General features: G+C 44.0%; 1 protein-coding gene across 1 annotated transcript; it reads left to right on the forward strand.

Annotated features, from left to right (window-relative positions):
• Window positions 1–233: 233 nt before the first annotated feature.
• Window positions 234–23,575, forward strand: F2RL1 (F2R like trypsin receptor 1). The gene is made up of 2 exons (XM_068248899.1): window positions 234–385; window positions 19,672–23,575. The coding sequence occupies exons 1-2, from the start codon at window positions 316–318 to the stop codon at window positions 20,775–20,777; spliced, it is 1,176 nt and encodes a 391-aa protein (XP_068105000.1). The 5' UTR covers window positions 234–315; the 3' UTR covers window positions 20,778–23,575.
• Window positions 23,576–26,944: the final 3,369 nt, after the last annotated feature.

The raw sequence follows: 26,944 nt of genomic DNA on the forward strand, positions 1-26,944 counted from the left end.
ACACAGCAACTCTCCCTGTATAAGTTTCTCCACATCACCAGTGACCTCATTACCAGTACATGACATATCAGTGACCTGGAAACCCTCTACATACTTGTACAGTGACGTCAGGCACTCGCTGAACGTTATAGGTGTGGGACGTGATTGGCGTTAGTCCCGCCCTCCGCAGGTACTGGTTTCTGTGAAACCTGTGAAGAGGCGTGGCTCGGGCTCGTGACGTCAGGCAGCAGAGTATCCCGCAGCGGGGAGAGTTGCTGTTAGTTGTGAGCTGTGTTGCTTGGCTGGAGGAGAGTGAGGAATACTCGGCGGGACGCTATGGGGGGCCGGGGGCTCCTGCTGTGCGCGCTGCTGCTGCTGGCGTCCGTCTGCTTACCGGCTGTCATAGGTAAGAGTTATCACTGACCTCTCCGCTGTACTACAGATACCAGCATGCTGGCAGCCATAGGGAACGGGACGGCTGTGTTGTTAGACTTGTTGGGACACACCCTGGGGGCGCACAGAAGTCTGGCTGCTGCTGTCTCCAATGTCATGGTGCGTTACCTGTGCGTTCCCGGGTGGCTGAGCTGCTAATTGCACACAAAAGTCACAGGTTTGCGCTGTATCAGCCTGTATGCTTGCCAATTGCCATACACTTTTATAGATTTCCCCACAATGTTAAAGGACTTCCGAGGCCAAAAACCAAATGTAGTTTCCTTACCTGGGGCTTCTTCCAGCCCCTAGAAGTCATTTGTGCCCCTCCCCGCAGCGCCATTCATCTTTGGGGTCCTGCTGGGAGCCTGTAAGGATTGCGGACAGCGTCTTCTACGCATGTACGAGCGCCTGCGTGTGTACTGCTCCTGATGCCGTGCACAGGTGCTCCTAATGCTGGAGGTACTTATCCGTTAGCCGGGCGCATCCGGCAGGTGGCGCAAATTACTATTTCCCCTCCAGGCCGACATGGATAGTAGGGAAAGATGTAACTGGTGGAGTTTTGTCGCCACCTGCCGGATGCGCCCGGCTAACGGATAAGTACCCAGCTGGATTCTCCCGCTCGATTCCGCATTTAATTCTCTTATCTTCTGCTCGTTTTTCTGATCTTTTTCCATTTGCTTCAATCTGGAATCGAGCGGTGAAACGATCGGGCGGGAGATTGGACATGTCAAATTATCTATAGAGCAATCTTAATGGATCAAAATCGAGCCGTGTATTCCCAGCATTAAACTGAGCATAGACGGTACATTTTTTTTTTTTCTTATCAATCGAGCCGCTGATGGCTCGATTGATAATTTCCGACGTGTCCGATCACCGCGTGGATTGATTCCCGGCTCGATCCGTGAGGACGAGCGGTGACGCACCGGTATCGAGCCGCTGGCTCGATTCCGGCGCATAAACGTACCGTCTATGCCCAGTGTTAGAGGCTGCCAGCGTGACCAGAGCTGTGGCGAGGAACCCAAATGACTTCTAGGGGCTGGGAGAAACCCCACGTAAGTAAAACTTAATTTAGTTTTTGGCCTCGTAAGTCCTTTAAGGTGCCTACTAATTATACAATTTTGATTGTACAATATTACCAAATCGATGTAGTAGAAGGATAGACTGCATGTGAATGGATACTTTGTTGTCCCTCCTATTACATAGAAGTGGTAAGATTATATCATTAGTGCACTCCTTTAGAATGATAGTATCCTTTCTAAAAAGAACCGATTTAGAAGGAATTAATTCCTACCTCGCACTGTATTTCAATGTCCAATAGGCTCCTGCAGGAAATCCATTGAAAATTGTTCTGCAACATTGCAGTTTGATGCAGTGTAGCGTTATGGGCCACACAGTGTAGCGTTATGGGCCATCGATCTACCAATGCGCTCGCCCCTGTTTACTTTTGACCAATCTTTTTAAATGATCAAAATTGGATCTAACTTACATTTTGGGAATCGATTCTCAGCAGATAAACCGCATCTGCAGGGAAATGAATGGTAATATTGATGAGCGTATGGGTACTATTACACTGCAATGGGCTCTATTCTCAAAGAGCCAAATTTTCCGCAAAATTTTACTGCCAGCGGTAAACTCTGCATTTTTTCCACATTCACTAATATTTTCCGCATGCGGGAAAATAGATGCGGAAACAGCCATTATTCATGCGGGAATGATGCGGTAAAAAGGTTGCATGAAAAAGTGTTTAAAAAAAAAAAGTTAAAGTCCAGCAAGCACAGCCCTTAAGCCTCCACACTGGGATGCGGAATATATCACCTACTACTTGTAGGTGATAAAAAAATCGGTAATTAACAACTAAATGATGCGCCTGAACATTTTTGAGAATTAATCTTTTATTGCGGAAAATACCAACTTTTGCGGAAATTTTTCCGCATGAATCCCGCACTTTTACCACACTTTTTCCGCATGCGGAAAAAACATGCGGAACATCTTGAGAATTCCAACTTGACGGTATTTTGGGTGCAAACTTCCCGCATGTACTTTACCGCATGCGGGAAGTCTTTGAGAATAGAGCCCAATGAGTTATTATGGAGCACTTCATGGGCACGCAGAAGCACAGTGTATCTATTGAACAGGCTATGGTTAACTGGCTTATTTGGCTGCTAAGTATTTGTAGGCAAAACTTGGGTGCCTATTTGTAAGGTTCCTCCTGACCAGTCCTAGGGTTGCTTCACTCTCCCACCAATCCAGCATATTGAACTGGCTGGATTGAACTTGCCAGTGGCAGATGATAAAGACCACCTCAGCCAAGAATCTTGAGTGAATCTAGTGTGTCTACAGCAGTTTCCTGACATCTGTTAAAGATCTGACATGCACATTGCTTTCCTTACTTACCACGTCTGGTTGTAAATGGAGGATAGTAACGCATATGTACAGCAATGGCTATGTGCTGTCACCCCGTTTCTGCTGGGCAACAGCAGTCTCCCAGTGTGTCTAGCGAGGCGCTAGAATTTTGTATTCCAAAACAATCGTTCATGATCTTCTTGGGTGAGAATTTGGCGCTAGTATAGCTTAGGAGACCCATCAGGAAACCTGGTATGGAACAGTTCTTCAATCACAGCGCCCAGCATGAAGCTTTGTGACTGGCTGTATAGTGTGGGCGTAGTTTATTACAACCTATACAAAACCTAGCAGTTCCAGAGGGTGCTGTCCACCCAATCACGTTGGCTAAATTGCCCTATGAGGTTTCCTGCTGGGTCCCCTATGCTAGCGCTCAAAATCTTGTATCAGTACAGATGTTCAGTGATGTGTAGATAACCTTGTTGGTGATCTGTCTTGCTGCTTAAAGGATACCACAACTGACATGTGGCATAATGAGATAGACATGGGCATGTACAGTGCCTAGCACACAAATAACTATGCTGTGTTCCTTTTTTTTCTTTCTCTGCCTGAAACAGGTAAATATCAGGTATGTAAGTGGCTGACTCAGTCCTGACTCAGACAGGAAGTGACTACAGTGTGACCCTCACTGATAAGAATGTCCCCCTTTTTTATCTCTTTCTTGCTCTCAGAAGCCATTTTCTTCTAGGAAAGGGTTTTATAGTTGGAATTTCTTATCAGTGAAGGTCACACTGTAGTCACTTCCTGTCTGAGTCAGGACTGAGTCAGCCACTTACATACCTGATATTTACCTCTTTCAGGCAGAGAAAGAAAAAAAGGAACACAGCATAGTTATTTGTGTGCTAGGCACTGTACATACCCATGTCTATCTCATTATGCCACATGTCAGTTGTGGTATCCTTTAAGGGCTCGTTTCCACTATCGCGAATCTGCATGCGTCCAACGCATGCAGATTCGCACAAGTAATGCAAGTGGATGGGCCTGTTTCCACTGTAGCGTTGTTGAGGTGCGTTTTTTTCAGCGGTAAAAAAACGCACAAAAGAGCCAACGAATTCGCCTGCGAGTGGAATGCATGCGAATCGCCGCTAATGTATTTAATAGGAAATTCGCATGCGGCTATGGTATGCGAATTTTCATGCGAATTCGCATAGGTACCAATGTAATTCAAACAGGCAGTGACATGGTTAATTTCGCATATACCCTCACCTATGCGAATTCGCGGCAAAAACCGCGCAAAAATTCGCATCCGCATGCTAATTCATGGAATTTCAACAGCGGTGGAATCCAGGCGATTCTGCACCGCAATAGTGGAAACGAGCCCTCACTAATGGCTGACTTCTGCTGTTGGGCTACAGTTGCTGCAGTAGTGTGTCCTGCTCATTCTCCCCTCTCCATGAAATAGAACAAGCTGCTGGTAGTGGTCTAATCTATTTATTAAGCTACCTTTTTATATGTGTAATATGTGATGTTTTATAATGTGTATATACTTTAGCACTTTAGTTACCCCTGACGAAGTTTCCAATTAGGTAAACAAAACATGTAGGGTTGTGTGTTGGGTTGTTAATATACATGCATTGTGAGTTTGGAGGGGAGTCTGACCTTTATCCCCAACCCAATGTATCACTTTTTGCACTAAGGGGTAGTATAATCTGTTTGAACTATTTATTTTAACCCCGAATTTATTAAAAGCTACGTTTTATTGACAATAACCAATCTCCGAAAAAGGTTTATCTAGTGTTTTTTTATTTATTTTTTTAAATAGAACAAGCTGCTCAGAAGTCACAGAGCTTGCTGTACAATAATCAAACTGTCACTCATCAGAATGACAAATATTGGTCATCTGTACAGGTTTTAAAGTAACTTTATCACTGTTTTTAACTGTGGGGAAAAAGCCAGATACACGTGCTGGATTAAACTCTACTGTTAAGTCCCTTCTTGGCTGAGAATCCAGCGTATACAGTAATGGTGTTCATACACGGTACAATAAAAACATTACATTCCCCCCCCCCCCCATATTTGACCAAAACAATCGAATGAAAGTAGAAAAGAATCCTTTTTTTCCCCACCAAGAAAAACAAACGATTCTTTTTTTTTTTTTTTTTTCTTATAAAAAAAATCTTATCTGACATGTAGGAAAAATCTTTAGATAATTTTGTTCGATTCTGTTAGATCAAATACAATCAAAAAAAAGAAACAATTGTACCACGTATGGGCACCATAAGACTCGGATTTCACATAAATTCTGACTGACCGACAAGCACATTGTTCTTCTCTTCATCCTGAAAAATGCTCCATTGTGGCTGTGCGGCATTCCTCTGTTATTGTCTGTACAGCACTCGTCCCCAATTTGTCGCCCAGGGCAACAAGTCCTAATCGTTGTTGGCTATAGTAGTTGTACACCTGTACAAGGCTTTAAAGTGAACCTGAGGTGAGTTATATGGAGGCTGCCATATTTATACCAGTTGCCTGGCTGTCCTGATACACTGCCTCTTATACTTTCAGTCATAGACCCTGAACAAGCATGCGGCAGATCAGGCGTTTCTGACATTGTCAATATTAGCTGCATACTTGTGTCTGTACTCCAGCAGGGCTGCCAGGAAACTAGTATTGTTTAAAAGGAAATACATATGGCAGCATCCATATCTCTCACCTCCTGAAACTGTAGTTTGTGATTGATTGTTCTATGTGACACAAGTCTCCCCTGATTTCGGTGTCTTCCACTTTTACAGTCTGCTGCGTTTAAAAGTCCTCTTTCTCCAGTAACTCTTCTTTCATTCGGGAGGCTGAACTGCGTGTTTGTCTGGCAGTTCCACCTCCAGCTGCAGGTGCCTCTGGGCTGAAATGTGACTCCATGAGGAATGCCACCTCTCCAACGTCCATGCCAAGCGCAAGCAAGTGCCTGGCTGGTGTATAGGGCAGCTGACAGCCGGAGCATTCACTGACTTCAGCCTCCCTTATGATGGAGGCCTAGCCGCCTAGTCAGGTTCAGCTCTGTCATTTCTTCATGATCTTACAAGGGAATATTTACAACTTGTTTTTTTTTTTTTTTTTCCTAAAAACTATAGAAGTGGAAAAGCAGTTATTATTCTTAAAAGAGGGATAAGGGAGCTCAGAGCAAAGAGTATTACAAATTTATTAAACGTTATAACAATGTAAACAAACAAGCATCCGTAAAAATCCCCCCTAAAATCAAAGCACAATAGCTAGGCATCCAGCATGAGTCCCAAATAGGCAGAGCAGGGACAAGGTCCTCCAGCACCCAAGGCTGAGACACCAAAGTGCGCCCCTCCATCCCTGCCACCCCAGCCATCCCACACTGATTGCTATTGGGCTAAGAGGCGCCACAGGGCCCACAACCTCCTCAACACCTTAATATGTAGTTATCTGGCTTGCAGTCACTGCTATGTATCCCCTCTTCTTATTTCTTTCTGCTTCATACACAATTAGGAATGACAGCTGAATGAATTGTGCGCCCCCTTTCTATACTGCGCCCTGAGGCTGGAGCCTCTCCAGCCTATGCCTCGGCCCGGCCCTGCTAATAGGAGTGCACTTCCTATGAATACCAGGATCTTTGCATGCATAGAGATTATCTTCAGGCCCAACTTATGCGTATACAGTGATCACCGCTGCTCTGCTTAGAGTAAGCGAATCTTCCGATTCCCCCCGTGTGCTGTATATGCACGCCTCTGTGTTGCCACTTACGCAACCATTACTGACACTATTTGCGTGTCAAACCTCCCCAGCATCAGCCTGTATATCATAGGCAAATGTCTTATTGTAGCGGTTCACTCACGTGAGCAGCCTCAGAGGACCGGCTGCCAAACGATTCCTCACTTCCCGATGGGGTCAGTGGTGTGGCGGCTCTCTCCTCCATTTGACCGCTGAGTGCGGCGCTATGTAACATTCGGCGACCCGACCATAGGAGCTGTGACGCTAGGAGGAAGGTTGCGGAGGCACGGGGGGAATAACAACGCCTTCCAGCCGCGGCGGCGTCACTTAGCACGTGACGCGTTTCATCCAATCAGGATTTCATCAGACATATTTGTAGGTTTCAGGTTGATATCCCGTGCTTGATGTTTGTTGTCTTAGCAGTTATTATTATTATCCTTTAGTATTTATATAGCACTGACAGCGCTGTACAGCGTATTTAGTCTTGTCATTTAACTGTCCCTCAGAGGTGCTCACAATCTCAGTTGGAGGGATCAAAGACGATGGCATAAATCTCTACTGAGATAAGTATGTGACTTTTAGGCTAAGGGCCCGTTTCCACTAGTGCCACGCGCGGCTGCACTTCCTGGTCTGCGGGGACCCTGACGAATCCCATAAGTCATGCCATGCACGGGTATGGGATTCGCAGCCTCCCGCACGGAAACTGATGGCAATGTCGGCGGAATCGCTAAGGTAAGTTCAAAGTGGGACATTGTGACGTAATAGAGGCAAACCTGTAAGGGAAAAAAATCTCCCCTGGGGGAACCTCTGGATCCTAAAGAGGCTTCTCCCATCGTCCTCTGCAAACCCCTTCTGCCACTGGGACCCCAGGACAAAAAAAATCAATCCCCATCTCTGCTGCACACAGTAGCAGCTTCCGGCTTGGGCTCTGGTGGAAACAGCTGAGCCAGATCAGTACTGCGAGGCAGTAGAGCAGCCCTGATCATGCTTGGCTATTTCCTCTGGAGCACATCTGAAAGCCGTTACTGCACCTGTGTGCACCACTGACGAGCCTTGTTGGCGGATTTTTCATGGTTCCCAGCGCTGCATCAGGGGTGCTAAGGAGGAAAAGGAAAGCCTCATTTAGGATCCTGAGGTAAGTACCTGAACTATTGCACAGGACAGAAGGAAAACCTAAAGAAATGTGCCCTGCATGTATTTAACCAGTTTAACTTGTCTAATTCCCCCTCATTTGTGTCTAATCGCAAATTATAATCTGATCTCTCCTGTGTCACATGACTGCCTATGGCAGATAAGACCATTTGAAAGCGCAGGCTGTTAACAATATGCCGGCTTCCATGTATCAGGAAGTAGAAACCGTACAGATTTTCGGATTTGTATCAGCTGTAACAAATATTTTTTTTTTTTGGTTTAAAGGTTATTATGCTGTTGTGTATCTTAGAGCAAAAAGGACACTTGAGTTCAAGTCCACTTTAAGGCAGATAGTCTCTCTGCAATAGGATGTCTCTGTGACTTTCATAGTGCGTCCGGTTTGATGTGATCCAACAGACTAGTTTCCCAGCGCAATGCATGCATAACGTATACAGGTTCACTTTAACACACTGGGAATAATAGCATTTTATGTTGAGGACAGGGATAGTGATGAACATTGGTCCAGTGTTAGGCATGGAGGTTTTATTCAATAAACTGTTGCCAAGATCTCTGTGCTTAGTTTCACTCGTGGCTATACTAAATGTACCCCTGAAGTTGGAGGGCTGGTTTAGAGTGTGGGCGATTGTGCTGAGCTTGCCGATCGCCAAAGTACTAGTGAAGGGTCAGCCTGTGAGGGTGTGCACATGCTCACATAGCGTTTCCATTTTTAGATAACAGAAATCTCGCTGTTTGTACAATTATTATTTTTTATTTTCAGAACAATTCTGCTTAAAGGAATGTTAGGAAAAAAAAAAACACTTAAAAATCGCTATGCAAAATCGCAATTGCTTAGTGTGAATTTGGCTTAAATACCAACCACAAAACTTAATTAGATGTGATGCCTACTGATTAACATGAGCTGACAGCCCTAATGCTTTTTTTTTCTACATTGCACAAAAATGCCCATAGGGTGAATGGAGTCTCCTTATCAGCTCTTTGCCATTATTTACTGCACTGACAGTGCCAACACTGAGAGTCAGAGCCAAGCTGCTATTGCCAGGGCAACATGTACACACTGCAGCCTTCTGAGCTTCCTTTGTAATTTGTACATGAAGGAAATGATTGTCAGAAGGGCAAGTTCTGCTGATGGCACAGACCTGGGTTGTGTATTGTGAAACTCCTGGTTAGAACCTGTGCCAGTAGTGTTCATATCCAGGTGACTAAGCCAAGTTCAGACTCTAATAAAGCAAGGCATACAAGGGTCCCTAACAGCCAACTCTGCAAGCTGAATCATACGACCCATATCAGAAATTGATCGGCTGCGACACCACATTGCACTCTCAGCAGAAATCTATGAAACATCGGTTAGACCACAAGCGTTGTCACTTAATGGAGGTCAGCATGATGCGGCCCTCTATTGATTCCATGCCCACTCACCGCATGTTTGATCTCACTTTCTATTGCTAACAGCCCAAAATTGATTAAACGTTAATCAGATATGTTGGGGGCAATACATTTCCAGCAGATTTAATCAAAATGATTATATTGACCTGAAAAATCATGCGAGTACCTAGTTTAAAGTGTACCTGAGATAATGGTAAAAGTGTTATACATACCTGGGGCTTCCTCCGGCCCCCTCTGTGCAGATCACTCCTACGCCAGAGCGATCTGCACGGAACTCTGTAACAGGAACTCTTGACAGACAATTAAAGGTGTTGGGGAAAGCTGCATGATGGGGGATGAAGCTTGAGGCCAAAAACAGGCGTAGCGCGGTATTCCCCATCTGGCACTGGGCCAAGCAGTGATGCACACTTGCGGTCACTTCCTGCTTCGGGGTATTTGAAAGTGCACAGACCCGTATTGTAAAAAATATGCTTCCAAGCATATGCACCACAACGTCGCGTTGGTAATTTTAAAAACAAAATCCCCGAGGCGCCATAGACTAACATGACTTCCGGGCTGACACAGATCGCCGCAGAAGCCGTGCAGTTCTGGACCTGCGTCGGGGATGTGGCAAAAACGTTACTTGCACCGCGCTGTACCATGGCAGTATTAAAGTCTCCTCCATAGGTAAGAATACCGAACTGACCCAGTGTGACAGGGCCCTAAAGGATCATCACAGGTCTGCTGAGGTCACTTAATGAGCCACCATGCCAGTTCTTTAAAGCAGACCTGAACTCTGAACGTTTTAGATTTTTAGAAGTATTAGAGCAGAAAGGAAGTTCTGAGTTCAGGTCCACTTCAAAATGTGACAAAGAGGAGATGTTCCACTGAATATAACTGGTAATCCGATGAATTTAGTAATGGGAGGGTCTGGGAACGCATGGAGACTGATGCCAGATGATTCCCAGTAAATAAAAATGACAGCATTTATAGTTATGACGATGTCAGGTGTGCTACCTGAAAAATAGGGCATTGTTCTGTCATACAGGACAGAGGTGAGCCTCTCTCAGGGAATGTTATTACTGTGGATTATAAACGCTTCATTCACTAAGAATATAAGAGCCTGTTTGTTTCAGACCATGTGATTAGGTGAGAAATACCTTTTTTTTTCTCCTGAAAATCTTTTACATCCACTTTTGCAGATACTGCTGTGCTCTGTCCTGTGGGTTGTGGGCAGGTAGCAGCATGAAATCAGAGGGAGTGTAAGATTCTTATTTGTACTCAGACCCCACAGTCTTATAAAATTATAGTATTTAGAACTTTGTACATTTGCTATGATATTTGATAGTATGGTAATTTTAGACTGCTGGACTCTTTACTGGAGACAAATGTTCTTAACTTTTTCTACCATTGACTATTAACCACAGGTGTTGCACGCAAGTCCTCAAGGATACAGTGGTTTGCAAAAGTATTCAGCCCCCTTGAAGTTTTCCACATTTTGTCATATTACATGTTATTGAGGACTGGAGTTTAAAGAGGAGCTGTTAGGTATAAGGTCTCAGAGAAAAAAAACACATATATCAGTAGCTAAAGATTGGCTGTACTTACATTACATATGCATTTCACTGTCCACGTTTGCAAATACTATATAAAAATTCTGTGAAATCCAGAGAATGATGCTCCTGACAGCTCATGGCAGGTTCCGTGTTTGTCTGTCTCCTCAGAAAACGTACAATACTACTGTGCAGTGAATATTAATTAGCCATTTGGCTAGGAACAATAGTGGACTCCTGCAGTGTACTCTGCCCGAGATTTATTAGTGCTGTGCGCTGCTGCTGTTGTAACTTGACCCTGTAACTTCTCACTAGCAGCCGAAGAGGAGGACCCAAGCAGCCCCAGAATGCTTTGTAGTATGTTATGCGGCCTGTCGTCCTTTTTAAGAGCTTGGGTCTAACATCCTTGCTGTTCAGCACACATCAAAAGTAAGAGAGATTTTTTACTTCAGTATTGCCTTTTTGGCTTCCTTCTAAACTGTTTAACACAGGAGAATAGAGGTTTAAATTAGCTTTTGCAGCATGACAGTTACTCTTTAACAACCCTGATTCCAGGGATGTGGAGTCTGTCCAAAAATCATCCGACTCCTCAGTTTATGAAACTCCAGTCAGACCCGAACTAGTGGAACAGATTACTTTGAGATGTACAGTTTGTCCCAGGGAAACAAACAACCCAACCATTAAAAAAATCGAATTGTAGATTGGGCTAACACTTCCATGCTGAAGGAGAAGATGCTGAGAACAGTCTGTCTAGCTCTGTGGGACAGTTTCAGTTGGTGGTATGGTGATTTAAAGAGAACCTGTACTGAGTAAAATTATTTAAAATAAACACATGAGGTAACTTCAAATGAACATTACATAGTTACCTTGCCATCAGTTCCTCTCAGAAGCTCACCATTTTCTTCTGACAATAATCCCTTCCAGTTCTGACAACATTTTGTCAGAACTGAAATATATCAGTTGCTGTCAGTTATATAACAGTTGCTGTCAGTTACAGCTGAGAGGATAACTGATGTGTCCATGTATCCCTATGGCTCAAGTTGGCAATGTTACAGTTTAACTGTGTGCTGGCCAGGAAGCTGTTATGGGGTGATGGCCATTTTCAAAATGGAGGACGGAGAATTCCATTGATCACAGTGGACAAACAGGATGCAGGAGAGGAAAAATAGATTGAAGAGTAGACTACACAGGAGGTAAGTATGACTTGTGTATGTTTATTTTGACTTTTAATTTTCAGTTCAGGTTTTCTTTAAGGACCAAACCTACATTTCCCTATCTCATTCATGATGAATGCTGATAGCTCCTGTTTCGTGTGCTATTATTTTTTTTTTTTTTTTTTTTTTTTTTTTTTCAAAATCTTTTCCCTATAAGTGAATTCAGACCTGGTTTTGCATCTTCCGGCATTGCATGAATCTCAGCCACTCCCCAGGTTTATGCTGTCGTCAATCATCGTGTGGTTTATTTTTAACTCGGCATCATTGGGCTTATCTGTTGCACAGTAAATACAAAGTTCACGTGTGCTGTTATATGTAATAGTTGGCAGCTCAACAGATTGTTCTGCTCTTAACATGCTGAACTCCGTCATCTATTCAGTTGACGGCAGGTGACATGTTTGTAGAGGATGACATTATCTACACTCGATCAGATCATACATGGGCACAGACTGCTTTACACCTGCCATGTCTGTGGCCACAAGATGGAGCGGTGGTAGCCATGTGTCATGCTGCTTATTAAAATACAGGCATTTACAGCAGCTCTGGAAAACCTTCCATGTGTTGCACCTGTGTGGAGTGTGATAGGTGTTAGGGTGGGGAGGGGCCTTATGCTGTATTGCATTTTGGTTTCTCCAGTGGTGCTGGGTCACATTGTAACTTAATTGGATAGATTTTGATACACTGCTGGTGGTCAGTTGCAGGATGCACATCACGGGCTACAATTGTTGCTTCCAATGAACGAGGTTCCCTGATCCAACCTTCTACTTACGGGAAGTCAAGCGATTGTGGTACTTTGCATGGGAGTTGTCGGAGATCTTAAAGATTTGATCTGCCGTGACGGTCATTATCGCTGCGCGTGCCTGTACCCACGACGTGAGAGCTCGGAAACGAATGCTCTTTGCTCAAAAAATTGCGTATCATGGGAAAAATCGTCGTAAGAATTTGCGTAGTGGGTAAACTACCTTTAGTCCTGACTGGTCCCAAAAGTCAAATGCTCTGACTATGGGCTTCATTGGACCCGCCTTGTAGAGCTACTCTGGTTGCATCTCCATTTTCTTCTCTGCTGACAGCTGCTCATGCCTCCCCTTTTGCTTCTGGCAGCTCATTCAAATAGTTCTGCACTTTCACTCTATTATCTGTGCCAATTTAAGAGTAGGGTGATGTATTTGGGGGAAGGAGCTGGCACGCATTCCTTCTATGGGCACAAATAGAAGATGCGCTGCAGCTTCCATGGCTACAGCAGTCTAGAATAGCCTGGAACATCCTGCCACTGGTCACCACTACGTTTTGGATGTTTTGTTATTTTATTTCATTCCGGCCAGAAAACTCTTGAGAGCTGCACGCTTAGAAGGCCACCCCTAGTGTGGTATTCCTCGCCAAGTACTGGTTAGGTACTTGCTCCAGCCAGTACTTAACTAATCCTGCAAACCAATAGTTGCATGATGCTATGTTTTTTTTTTTTTTTTTTTTTTTTTTTTGTTTTCTCCCAATACTATCTATAGATTCAGGTATTTCAGATTGCTTGCCGCTTATGTTGGGTTACACCCCACAGACTGTTTAATTGTAGCTGTCTTGGGCCCTCTGGCAGTGTTTCCATGCTGTAGATTTTCACTTCCTGCTGTAAACTGGATATTCTGGTTTTATTTTGAATAAAACATTGATATTCAGAATAAGATACTGTTTATGGTCTGTAAGCTCAGTCGAACACACTGTAGATTATCTTTCAACTTCTCTGTGGTTCTATTCATTTCTTAGCTATAATGTGAATGACTTCCTGACCTGTGCAGAGTCTGCTTCGTTCCGAAAATGAATTATAGGGCACACGCCTGCCTGTCCCCAAAACTTATTCTAAACCGATGGCCAGGAGACAAAGTGGTAATGTGCAATAAGTGATGAAACTCCTCTAGCGCTTGACGGCCTGTTAATAGGGCCTGTCCACACTCCGTTCCCAAGGAGTGCAAATAATAAGTTACACGATTGAAGATTCTGGGGCTCTTTCTGCTCCCAAAAGTCCAGGGTTCCCAGCTCACCCTGACTGAAACCTTCAGAGAAATGCATAAGAACTATCACAGATGGAACTCTGTAGTGCCCTGGCTGGGTTCTTACCACTCCTAGTGGTGTCACCTGCAGGCAGTGTACAGTTCCTTCGGTTCCACGTCGCAGCATACCGCCATAGTACACGTGGCTCCTGCCGGGTCCAGCATCTCTCCTGGCGTCCTGCTGTTAGCTCAGCCTGCTTTCTGGTTACAGCAGTCAGATAATACAATACAATACAATACAATACCATTTGTAAAGTGCTATTCTCCCATAGGACTCTAAGCGCATATACAGTATGTCTCAGATCCATACAGAGTTGCAGGCTAGATTGTTACAAATCTGGTGGCACACCATAAAAATATGGGGAAAGAGTAGTGTTGCTAGATAACACCAAGGGGTAGCTCTGGAGGGTCTTGCAGAGGTTCAGAATAGGACCTAGGCTTTTGTATATACAACTGCTTTACACTTGGGTTTGAGGATTAAAGTGAACCTAAAGGCAACCAAAAAAATGAGATGAACTCACCTGGGGCTTCCCTCAGCCCCCTGCAGACGATCGGTGCCCTCGCAGCTCCGGTCCGATGCTTCTGGACCTGCCGGCGACGACTTCCGGTTTGGCCGTCACCGGCCGACAGGCATGGGAACGCGAGTGATTCTTCGCGTTCCCAGCCTGTATATCGCCCCCTATGCTGCTATTGCGGCCTCCTGGCCGCAATAGCAGCATATGGGCGATATACAGGCTGGGAACGCGAAGAATCGCTCGCGTTCCCATGCCTGTCGGCCGGTGACGGCCAAACCGGAAGTGTTCGCCGGCAGGTCCTGGGCCATCGGAGCGGAGCTGTGAGGGCACCGATCGTCTGCAGGGGGCTGAGGAAAGCCCCAGGTGAGTTAATCTCATATATTTTTTTTTTTTTTTTTTTTTTTTTTAACTTTAGGTTATCTTTAATAACAAAATTGCTGGTAAGCCTGAACTGGGCCGAGGGACACAATAGGGTCCCCTTCCACTGAGTCTATTCGCCCTAGCAGTGGAACCGCAAGTAATTTTTTTTGTGACAATCAAGGGAAGTTGGAGATCTTTTGGTTGGTAATTTAGAGAAGGTATCGTTGTATGCTGACGACCTCCTACTCTGTCTCAGAAAAGATCTGTTCTTTTCTAAATTCATATATAGTAGTAGAAATCATCCTAATACGTTTTGCTAGAATCTGGAACAAATGGACCAATATTAGATAACAGGCAAAGTCCCTTTGGGCGCTGGCGAGCCAATCTAGCTCTATAGGGCATTTAGGCCTCTCTTGTGGAGCATGGATGTATGTTTATATAGGGAGTCATGGATCTGGGTGCTCGGAGTAAATGCAAGTTTATAGGACAAATAAAGTGAGAAGAATATGGAAGCAGCCATATTTATTTCCTTTTAAACAATACCAATTGCCTGGCATCCCTGCTGGTCTATTTGGCTGCCGTAGTGTCTGCATCACACCAGAAAAAAAAGCATGCAGCTAATCTTGACAAATCTGTGCTTGTTCAGGGTCTATGGCTAAAAGTATTAGAGGCAGAGGATCAACAGGATAGCCAGGCAACTGGTATTGCTTAAAAGAAATAAATATGGCAACCTCCATATCTCTCTTGCTAGAGTTGTCCTTTAGGTTTAGGTTGCTGGCCGGTTTTGTAGCACTTATGGGGAGGAAGAGCTATAGTCTAGACTTCAAATGACCGAATCTTGGGTTTGCTGGGCCATGTTGCACACGGTGGTTCAGTGACTGGTCTGCACTGGATGGATTTGCCAAGCTTTCAGACCAAGAGGGTTATGTCAAAGCCAGGGTACTATGCCACAGAAGATTCCTATTTTGTTGTGGGGTTAGGCTCTTCAGGTCTTCTGCTTGCACAATAGATTTCATAACAACTTGCCCACCAGTGGTGTCTTCTTTTGTCCTTTTTCATATACCCCACCCCTTGTTTGTTGTTTTTTTTTTTTTTTTTTTTTGGGGGGGGGGGGGGGGGGGTTACTGTATCTCAGCTTTTCAGTAAGCCAGCACCTATTCAGTAGGAGACTTTGGGCAAGACAGTAACACAGCTACTGCCTATAGAACTCATCCTAGTGGCTACAGCTCTGGTGCTTTGAGTCCGCCAGGAGAAAATCGTGTTCTGTGTCTTGTCTTATTTTCCTTGTTGTTTTAGCTGATTCAGGACCACCACATGTTAGAACTATGCCACACTTGTGGCTGCCTAAGGGCCCATTTCCATTAGCACGATCTGATGAGTTGATCGCGTCCGAAATGAAACCAATGCAAGTCAATGGAGCAGTTTCCATTGTTTGTTTGTTTTCCGATGTGATGTGACTCGTAGGCAATTATATACTGCCGCATCTGGAATTCCAGAAGTGCCTGCGGCTCTGTGCAATGCAATCATCACATTTTGCTATTGGAAAAGACAGCTGAGTTCCGTATATTGGTCAGGAGAAGTTTTCAATGGCTCCTGACCCACCTGATCACAGTGAACCAATCGCAATGATCTGAAAATAGTGCAATGAAAAAGAGGCTCTGGTCCTTAAAGGACAACTGAAGCTAGAAGAATATGGAGGCTGCCATATGTATTTCCTTTTAAACAATACCAGTTGCCTAGAAGCCCTGCTGATCGATTTGGCTGCAGTAGTATCTGAATAGCACCAGAAACAAGCATGCAGCTAATCTTCTCAGATCTGACAATATCAGAAACTTGTGCATATGCTTGTTCAGGGTCTATGTTTAAAAGTATTAGAGGCAGAGCCATCAGCAGGATAACTGGGATTGTTTAAAAGGAAATATGGCAGCCTCCATATCCCTCTCCTTACAGTTGGCCTTTAAAGGGGTCAGAGCCTGCAGTACTAGTCAGAGCCTGCAGTACTAAAGTGGTTAACTACCATTATGGGTTATGTGATGGAGATGTATGTCAATATATGGAAAATTAAATAAAAATGAATACATAGTGAACGTACTACCCACCTCAACACACAGTTCACATCATGTGACAGATGCACCTTTCTGGTGTATTGAGTGTTGTGGTTTTTTTTGTTTGTTTTTATGTGCCAGGAAAAGATTCCACCCGTATATTGCTGCGCCTGTCGTGTCTCCACAGGCCTTTGTCATGATTGGGATGTCTCACATTCCAGGAGTTGGATGCAGCGCAGTCAGTAACCACTATGGCAGAGTAGTTGTGTAACACAACCCTTCACTTGTTGCTAGACTCCTCACTAAGAGTTAGTCAGAGAAGAAACCGACAGTCATCCGTAGTCACGTCTGTGAACCGCGCTCACCTACATATACATTTCACAACTCTATTTATATGCTTTATGGGAATTTCCAGTGTTGTTGCAAAGCAGTCATTTCAGTTGAACTCTCTCTTGATTTCAGGTATTAAGACAAGAAAAGACAAATAACATTTATATTGCGCTTTTCTCCTGGCGGGCTCAAAGCGCCAGAGCTGCAGCCACTAGGAAGCGCTCTATAGGCAGTAGCAGTGTTAGGGAGACTTACCTAAGGTCTCCTACTGAATAAGTGCTGGCTTACTGAACAGCCAGAGCCAAGATTCGAACCCTGGTCTCCTGTCAGAAGCAGAGCCCTTAACCATTACACCATTAACCCTTTCCACTCTGAGTTCTTTCCTAAAGGAAGTCGTTTCTGCTCAGTAGTTGTTTTTTTTTTTTTTTTTTTTTTAAGAAATGCGCTCTCCCTTACTCTTACTCTCTCTCTCATTTTAACATGGAACTTAACACCGTAACATGGTATATCTTATTTTAAAGAACACATTATAACGTTTAATTTGATACCTTATACAGCACCACGGAATATGTTGGCGCTTTATAAATTAATAATAATAACTTATTTGGACAATTTGGCATCTTCTATTGGCTGGTAGCAGAGGAGAAAGCCAAAGTATGGTAAATTGAAAAAAAAAGTTTCCTGGGTGTTATCCCGGCCTGCGTGAGCAAGTTTCGCAATAGGTGGTTTTATGCCCGCCACCCGGGGTCTTACTGTCCCTACACGCAATGCAATTTTTGGTATTTCAATCGGGCATATTAGCAATAAAATACTGGCTACTATTTACACCCTCCCCCAGTCCATTCCATAGGATGCCATTCATTCTCTGTGCAACTTTGCAGGCAATCTGCAAGGAATCTGCAAGGAATCTGCATGGAATCTGCAGATTCAAATCAGGAACCATTTTTTATTTAAAAAAAAAAAACAGAAGTGGAATTTACACGTAAATGTCACTTCCTGCCGGCTTGGATCTTGGATTTCCGGTTTGGAGCTGGGGGGCACTGACTGTGTGGGCATGTAGATTTACATGCCCACTAAGGTGAGGAGCAAGATCGGGGTTTTCAGGGGGGTCAAGGTGCGCTGCAAACAGCGCTTGAACAAATGTCCCGGGACATACGAGTGCAACGTGGAATTCGCGATGTCCAACATATGAGCGCAAAGGGCTAACAATTTTTGTTTTGTTTATTTTGTATGTGTGTATAGCACAGGGTTGTCAAACTCAAATACAAAGTGGGCAAAATTGTACATTGGGACCTAGTCACGGGCAAACTTCAATGCCTGCTGGTTACCTTCCTCCCTAATAAGGTTCCCAGGTGTGCAAACTTCAATGCCTGCTGGTTACCTTCCTCCCTAATAAGGTTCCCAGGTGTCAAATAGCCCTCTCCAACCCCTGTACAGTTCCAGGGTGTCTAGAGGCCCCCACCCTCCCCTATACAGTTTTCTGGTGTTTAGTGCTTCCCCCCCCCCCCACCCCATATGGCTTCCCTGGTGTTGTAGGGCTTCACCTCCAATAGAGCTTCCCTTGTGGTCTAGAGTGGGCCAAACATAATGCAAAGTGGGGAAAAAACTTTAATGGCTCAGAGGTACAGATTTGGCCCACGGGCTGGAGTTTGACAGGTGTGGTATAGAAGATAAGGATTGCTGCTTGCCTAAGCAGATGCCAAGGGAATCAATGAAAGCCTATGAGAGCAGATAGTGCCTATGCTCACTAGGCTGGTCCCTGTGTTCGGTTTTCTAATTTTCCTCCCCTGCCACCATCACATTCATTTCCACCGCTGCTCGGTCTACTGCAGGGGAAAAGCACCAGTATACAGATCCGGGCCCCATCCGAAGCATCAGGCTACTATTCCATGGCAACAGACCAATGGGAAACATTCCTTTCCCAGCGAGAATTCTCATTGGTTCACTGAGTAATGGACTGTTGACAATCCTTCCCGGTGTACAGGGAGGACTCCCATTGTTTTTTTGCAATCCTATGGGAGCCTGATTCTTTTCCTGGGGTTCCTGTCTGTATGTCGGCACTACTCCCGTAAAGTGAAGTAGCTAGGCCAGCAGCGACGGTGGAACTTAATGTGACAGCGGGAGGAGAACCGGATGGCTGACGATGCAAGCAGACCGGATGCACAATGGAAGGTTATGCAAATGACGCATGTGGATGTGATGGAAAATGGCATATCCTTAGCAGAGCCTCCTTGAAAGGAGATCACATGATCAGTGCATGTGACCTACTAAAGCCCAAAGCAATGGCTTCCTATAGCTAAATCTTCCTCACAGCCAGACGGCTATCTTGTTAGGAGAAAGTCGGCAACAACCACCTCCCATATTTTCCATGACTTGTAATTTAGTCACACTGCACATGAAGCTTTTAACAAAAGAAAGCTTCCAACCTTATTCCTTTGTATATGCATGGCAGAAGTGAAATTGTGGAAACTAGGTACAGACATTTACCTAAATGGCAGTTGTGGTAAATCTCATTTTGTGGTTTTTGTTTTCTCTTTTGCAAGGATGTTTTTCCATCTGAAAATAAGTTGTGGTCTCTACAAGATTTGTTATAACACTTTTTCTTTCTTTTTACTACATAGGTGAAAATACAACCAGTAAAAAATCGGGAAGAAATTTGATCGGGAAGGAAGAAGGGATTATCAATGGCACTGGCATAATTGGATATTCGGTGGACGACTTTGCAAAACGTGTTCTTACTGGTGGACTTACCAGGGTCTTCCTCCCTGTGATCTACATCATTGTGTTTATAGTTGGGTTGCCTAGTAACGCCATTGCATTATGGGTGTTCTTTTTCCGCACCAAGAAGAAGCACCCAGCTGTGATTTATATGGCCAACTTGGCACTGGCTGATTTATTATTCATCATCTGGATTCCACTCAAGATTTCTTATCATCTGAATGGCAACAACTGGATTTATGGAGAAGGCTTATGCAAAGTGCTTGTTGGATTTTTCTATGGAAACATGTACTGTTCAATCCTATTCATCACGTGTCTCAGCGTTCAAAGATACTGGGTCATTGTGAATCCTATTTCTGTCTCCCGGAAAAAAACGAAAATTGCCTTTTTTGTGTCCGGCTCAATATGGGTTGTGATAATTCTCTGCACCGTACCACTGTACTTGTACAATCAAGCGATCTACATTACCAATCTCAACATCACCACCTGTCATGATGTCCTGCCACGCAACGTTGTAGTTTTTGATATGTTCAACTACTTCCTATCTCTTGCCATTGGGCTTTTCTTCTTCCCAGCTATTCTCATGTCCGTTGCCTACGCACTTATTATAAAAACTCTAAACGCTTCCATCACTGATGAGAGCATCGGTAAAAAGAGACGGAGAGCCATCATGCTCATCGTCACCGTACTGGTCATGTCCCTGGTGTGTTTCCTACCCAGCAACATTATGCTGTTGGTAAACTATGCTACTATCAAAAACACTGGAGTTGGCGATGGCTATGCTTTCTACATTACTACCCTTTGCCTTTCGGCGCTGAACAGCTGCATTGATCCCTTCATTTACTACTTTGTGTCCAAGGACTTCAGAGACAACGTTAAAAACACCTTCTTATGCAGAAGCGTCAGGACTGTGGAGAGGTCAAAGATCTCCTTCAGCTCCATGAAGTATTCCAGAAAGATCAACTCCTATACTTCCAGTTCCAATAGCACAAAAACGAGCTCATGCTAGGAAGTATTACACAATCTAAAGACACTGGAACAAAAACAGTCTTGAAGGCGTTAGAAGAATGTGCTTTGTTTCTTTCTGTGTGAGCATGCTGGCCCATCCTTCACAGAAACGTTGATCGGAGGCTCATCCAACACAGAAACTGGATGGAGGCCCATCCAACACAGGAACAGTGAACATTTTATAAACCAGAGGCCCTTCCAACACAGAAATTGTGGCTGGAGGCCCATCCAACACAGGAACATTTTATAAACCGGAGGCCCATGTATCACAAAAACTGGACAATTGTATACATTTTGGCCCATCCAGCACAGAATTGGTGTACACTTCATTCCAGACCACAAGCATTCTAGTGTTTAAAAACTTTAAATGTTCATTCTAGTGCATCAAGTCTCAGCTTTAGTGTAAATGCTTTAATAATTGTGTTCTGTGAATATATTTAAAGTAAATCTGTCTCAGACTTGACATAACTAGAGGCTATTTGTAAATACTGTGTACTAAAGAAATTGCTAAAGTGAAAATGAGTTGAGCTCCTGAGTTTCTGGTGAAGCCACCACCCATCACATTTAAAGGGAACTTAAAGTGAGAGGGATATGGAAGCTGCCTTGTAAACCGTATCAGTTGCCTGGCTTTACTGCAGAGTTCTTGGCTTCAGTGGTGTCTGACTGAAGTCAGAATCTGCCTGCTTGTTCATGGTCTATGGCAAAAAGTATAAGAGGCGGAGGATCAGCAAGACTGCTAGGCAACTGGTATTTGTTTTAAAAGGAAATGCGTATGGCAGCCTCTCACTTCATGCTCCATTTAAGGATTTGTATTGAAACTCCAGTGAAGAAAGTGATTACGGCAACTAGGCATGGGTCAATGGGATGCAAATCTGAGAGAATGCAGGATTTTGTATGCAGCTTGAAAATGGACCAATCAAATCCAGCCAACGTGGAAATCTATTGATCCTTTTTTCAAGCTGCATACATATGCATATACAATTTGCATAACCTTGCATCAACTGAGAATTATTTGCATCTCATTGACCATTCCCAGTAGCAGTGTTGACTTGTATATTAAACTTTTTTTTTTTTTATGATCTTTTGTGATTAGGTTGTTGACCAGGTGCATAACGTGTATTCTAAGTACCCTTTGATATTTCATTGCAGTAGTGTCTCACAATGCGACTTTTCTTTTATATAATCAATGCAGTAGTCTTTCCCACTTCCCCAAACCAAATCCCAACAACTGTAGCACTATACTGTATTGTACCGTACATACTGCGAATGGGCCCTGACTGGTGTGGTGAATGGACCCATGCAGTGTACTGTGCTACACTGCACACATTGTGAATGAGTCCTGATATGCAGTGTACTGTGCTGTACTGCACGCAGTGTGAATGAGCCCACGCATTGTACTGTGCTGTACTGCATGCAGTGAGAATGAGCCCACTCATTGTACTGTGCTGTATTGCACGCAGTGAGAATGAGCCCACGCATTGTACTGTGCTGTATTGCACGCGGTGAGAATGAGCCCACCCATTGTACTGTGCTGTATTGCACGCAGTGAGAATGAGCCCACGCATTGTACTGTGATGTACTGCATGCAGTGAGAATGAGCCCACTCATTGTACTGTGCTGTATTGCACGCAGTGAGAATGAGCCCACGCATTGTACTGTGCTGTACTGCATGCAGTGAGAATGAGCCCACTCATTGTACTGTGCTGTATTGCACGCAGTGAGAATGAGCCCACGCATTGTACTGTGCTGTATTGCACGCGGTGAGAATGAGCCCACCCATTGTACTGTGCTGTACTGCATGCAGTGAGAATGAGCCCACTCATTGTACTGTGCTGTATTGCACGCGGTGAGAATGAGCCCACCCATTGTACTGTGCTGTATTGCGCGCAGTGAGAATGAGCCCACGCATTGTACTGTGCTGTACTGCATGCAGTGAGAATGAGCCCACTCATTGTACTGTGCTGTACTGCATGCAGTGAGAATGAGCCCACGCATTGTACTGTGCTGTATTGCACGCAGTGAGAATGAGCCCACGCATTGTACTGTGCTGTATTGCATGCAGTGAGAATGAGCCCACGCATTGTACTGTGCTGTATTGCACGCAGTGAGAATGAGCCCACGCATTGTACTGTGCTGTACTGCATGCAGTGAGAATAAGCCCACGCATTGTACTGTGCTGTATTGCACGCAGTGAGAATGAGCCCACCCATTGTACTGTGCTGTATTGCACGCAGTGAGAATGAGCCCACACATTGTACTGTGCTGTACTGCATGCAGTGAGAATGAGCCCACGCATTGTACTGTGCTGTATTGCACGCAGTGAGAATGAGCCCACGCATTGTACTGTGCTGTATTGCACGCAGTGAGAATGAGCCCACGCATTGTACTGTGCTGTATTGCACGCAGTGAGAATGAGCCCACCCATTGTACTGTGCTGTATTGCACGCAGTGAGAATGAGCCCACACATTGTACTGTGCTGTATTGCACGCAGTGAGAATGAGCCCACGCATTGTACTGTGCTGTATTGCACGCAGTGAGAATGAGCCCACGCATTGTACTGTGCTGTACTGCATGCAGTGAGAATGAGCCCACGCATTGTACTGTGCTGTACTGCATGCAGTGAGAATGAGGCCACGCATTGTACTGTGCTGTATTGCACGCAGTGAGAATGAGCCCACGCATTGTACTGTGCTGTATTGCACGCAGTGAGAATGAGCCCACGCATTGTACTGTGCTGTATTGCACGCAGTGAGAATGAGCCCACGCATTGTACTGTGCTGTATTGCACGCAGTGAGAATGAGCCCACGCATTGTACTGTGCTGTATTGCACGCAGTGAGAATGAGCCCACGCATTGTACTGTGCTGTATTGCACGCAGTGAGAATGAGCCCACGCATTGTACTGTGCTGTATTGCACGCAGTGAGAATGAGCACACGCATTGTACTGTGCTGTATTGCACGCAGTGAGAATGAGGCCACGCATTGTACTGTGCTGTATTGCACGCAGTGAGAATGAGCCCACGCATTGTACTGTGCTGTATTGCACGCAGTGAGAATGAGCCCACGCATTGTACTGTGCTGTATTGCACGCAGTGAGAATGAGCACACGCATTGTACTGTGCTGTATTGCACGCAGTGAGAATGAGGCCACGCATTGTACTGTGCTGTATTGCACGCAGTGAGAATGAGCCCACCCATTGTACTGTGCTGTACTGCATGCAGGTTGAATGATTCCTGATAGGCAGTGTACTGTACGTAGTGTGAATGAGCCACGATTATCCATCATTGAGATGAACCCGTAATGAAGTGAACAGTATCTGGCAAGTACGGTATCTAATGCACTGCTTCAGCTGTAACACCAGTGCTGGTCCCCTGTGGCGATCCAGTCATTCTCTCATGGCAAAACAGTTCTGGAAACAGTCCCAGTGTTTATCATTCGAAGTCAGGCAGCAGTTTGAGAAAGTTTATTTCGTTATACAAATGTGTCCTGCCTGAATAGTGAGCATTATTACAGTTCATTCGGAGATTTCAGCAGTTTCGTACCCTGTGCAGTTCTGGATTAATTACTCATCCTTGTAACTAACTGTGAATTTTCTGTATGTTTTAGCAGTAATATTTTCAGCACTGTTTAACATATGTATATTTTTGTATTTAGCATGCATATGATTTTTTTTTAAGACTATAAAATATTTTAAAGTTCATTTTTGTGTTGAAGATTTATTCACATATAGCAACTGTGCCATTTATTTGTAATGGTTTCATAAAGTATGGACCCAGTAATGGGCTGTTATAGTGGAGCTCCGGGTAAAAGAGCCATTGAGTTTGCTTTGCCCTAGTAAGCCATTTTTTATTGCACAATAAAGAGCCACATATATTCTGCTATTCTTGTCATCCTGTAGCCTATGAAAACTTCAAAATGTCCCACTCCATTTGTTACTGGTATCCAGACTGGACTGCAGTTAGCCATAGACTTCTCCAGCATCACTGTACACCGCACTTGGGGAGGGCTAGAGAGGTTTGGTGTAGGACACTGTACGGAAGAGCCTGCTGCACACTGAATAGGGACTGTCTGCAAAACTTTCTATGATTCCTTATCAGTGGCTAAGCAGATGCTGTCATTAGAAGAATTGTGCAGAGAGAAGAGTTTTTTTCTGGCCTTAGTTGTCAGTCTCTCAGGAAGCTTCTCAGGAAAAAAAGAAACTTCTCCCCCATGGGGCCCCCCTACAGCTGCATCCCTTGCAGGGCATGCAAGGTTGCAATTTAAAGGATGCTTGAAGTGAGAGGGATATGGAGGCTGCCACATTTATTTATTTTCAAACAATGCAAATTGCCTGGCTGTCCTGCTGATCCTCTGCCTCGAATAGCTTTAGCCGTAGCCATTAAAAAAGCATGCAGTTTGACTGGATTTGCCACATGCTTGTTTCAGGTGTGTAATTCAGACACTACTAATTGTGCATGCAAGGTAAATCTTTTATTGAAACACATCTGTATCTCATCTGTAATTACATGAATGGAATGCCCAATACACATGATGCACACAGGAATCTGGCGATTATTTCTAACTTGTCCAATCGGCTCCTGAACAATAAAGTGCTCGATTGTTAGGAACTTATACAGTAATTGGAAAATCGATCGCTTTATCGATCTGGTGCACTTTGTACATGTACACAAGATACAAATTGCATCTTGTGTACTCAGAATTATGTTCCATATTATGGCATTCCTAAGATCATCAACATGTTTTGAAAGCTTTAATGTTTTTGTTTGTTTGATTTTATTTCTTGACTTGGTCAACAAATGGTTTGAACGTTATACCTTTTCTTTCTTGATGCCAGAGAATAGACTGCGTTATGTGCTGAGCAATCCAGGTGTCTCTTGGATAACAGAGTTTTAAGATAAAATATGGAAAATGTTCTGGAAAGAGCACATAATTACTCATTAAACACTCAAAGTATTTATTTAAACTGATAACGTAGGAGAAGTATTTATAGATGACACATTAGCTTTCTTAAACATCTGCCAGCTGTCTAGCTTAGTGTTTACGTCAAACATCACTTAGAAATTACAACAAATTATGAGTAAGAAAAGGAAGAACAGGCGTTGTTGGGCCATTTTCTGCATTTGGTAATGTTTGCTTTCCACCTGAGGCCTGGAACCCACTACAAATCGCTATCGCTTATCGCAATCGCTAGTGTTTTGTATGAGCGTTTTGTAAGCAATTTCATGAGCGTTTTCTGACGATTGTTAGCGATTGGTAGCGATTTTAAAAAGTGTAAGCGTTTTGCCAGCGATTGTGTAGCAATTAGTGTTTTTTAATTTGGATTGGTCCTTTCAATTAATTTACATTTTTTTACGGTGTGCAGTAATTTCAAAACGTTAGCAAAATCGCTCTGTATAGGTTTTGACAAGTGATTACGTAAGCGTTTATATACTTTACATTGCAGAAACGCTTACGCTAAACAGTAAAAATGCTGCATGTCCTGCGTTTGCGATTTTGGTAATCGCAATGGCTCCAGTGGAATTTGGCCCATCCATTAACATTAGCTGAGCGTTTAGGGAAATCGCTAGCTTCCCTAAACGCTCACAAAATCTCTCTAGTGGGTTTCACCACTTAGGCCAGAAACCCACTAGGAGCGATTTTCTAATCGCTAGTGATTTGAAAAAGCTCTTGCTAATGGAATGCTATGACGAATTTTTATAAAATCACATCGCTCAAGTGGGATAACACCCATAGCATTACATTAACAAGCGTTTTCAAATCAAAAAGCTCTCAGAAAATTGCTCCTAGTGGGTTTCTTTGCATTTCATTGACCATCCTTGATCAATGTTTATGTAATATTGTATTGTCGCCTTTAGGCCTGGAACCCACTAGCAGTACATTACTAAGCTATAATTAAGCGCTTGTGATTTGAAAAAATGCTCTTGCTAATGATGTAGTGTGATCCCACTAGAGCTGTGTCATTTTATAAAAATTCCCCATAGCCTTGCATTAGCAAGAGCTTTTTCAAATCGATAGCGCTTAGAAAAGGCTCCTAGTGGGTTTGAGCCCTTAGGCAAGGTTCACAGTGGCCGGTGCAGTTTCTGCAACAGCGGGAATGCAATGCAAAAAAGCAGCGCCGCACATTATCTACGCATTGCGTTGCATACAATGAAATACAGTGAAGCAT

Source organism: Hyperolius riggenbachi, chromosome 1, assembly GCF_040937935.1.
Source record: "Hyperolius riggenbachi isolate aHypRig1 chromosome 1, aHypRig1.pri, whole genome shotgun sequence".
NCBI classification, from domain to species: domain Eukaryota; kingdom Metazoa; phylum Chordata; class Amphibia; order Anura; family Hyperoliidae; genus Hyperolius; species Hyperolius riggenbachi.

Coding starts and splice junctions, on each gene's coding strand:
- F2RL1 (XM_068248899.1), top strand. CDS start 316: ATGGGGGGCCGGGGGCTCCTGCTGTGCGCGCTGCTGCTGCTGGCGTCC. Junction 386..19,671: donor CTGCTTACCGGCTGTCATAG/GTAAGAGTTATC, acceptor TTTACTACATAG/GTGAAAATACAACCAGTAAA.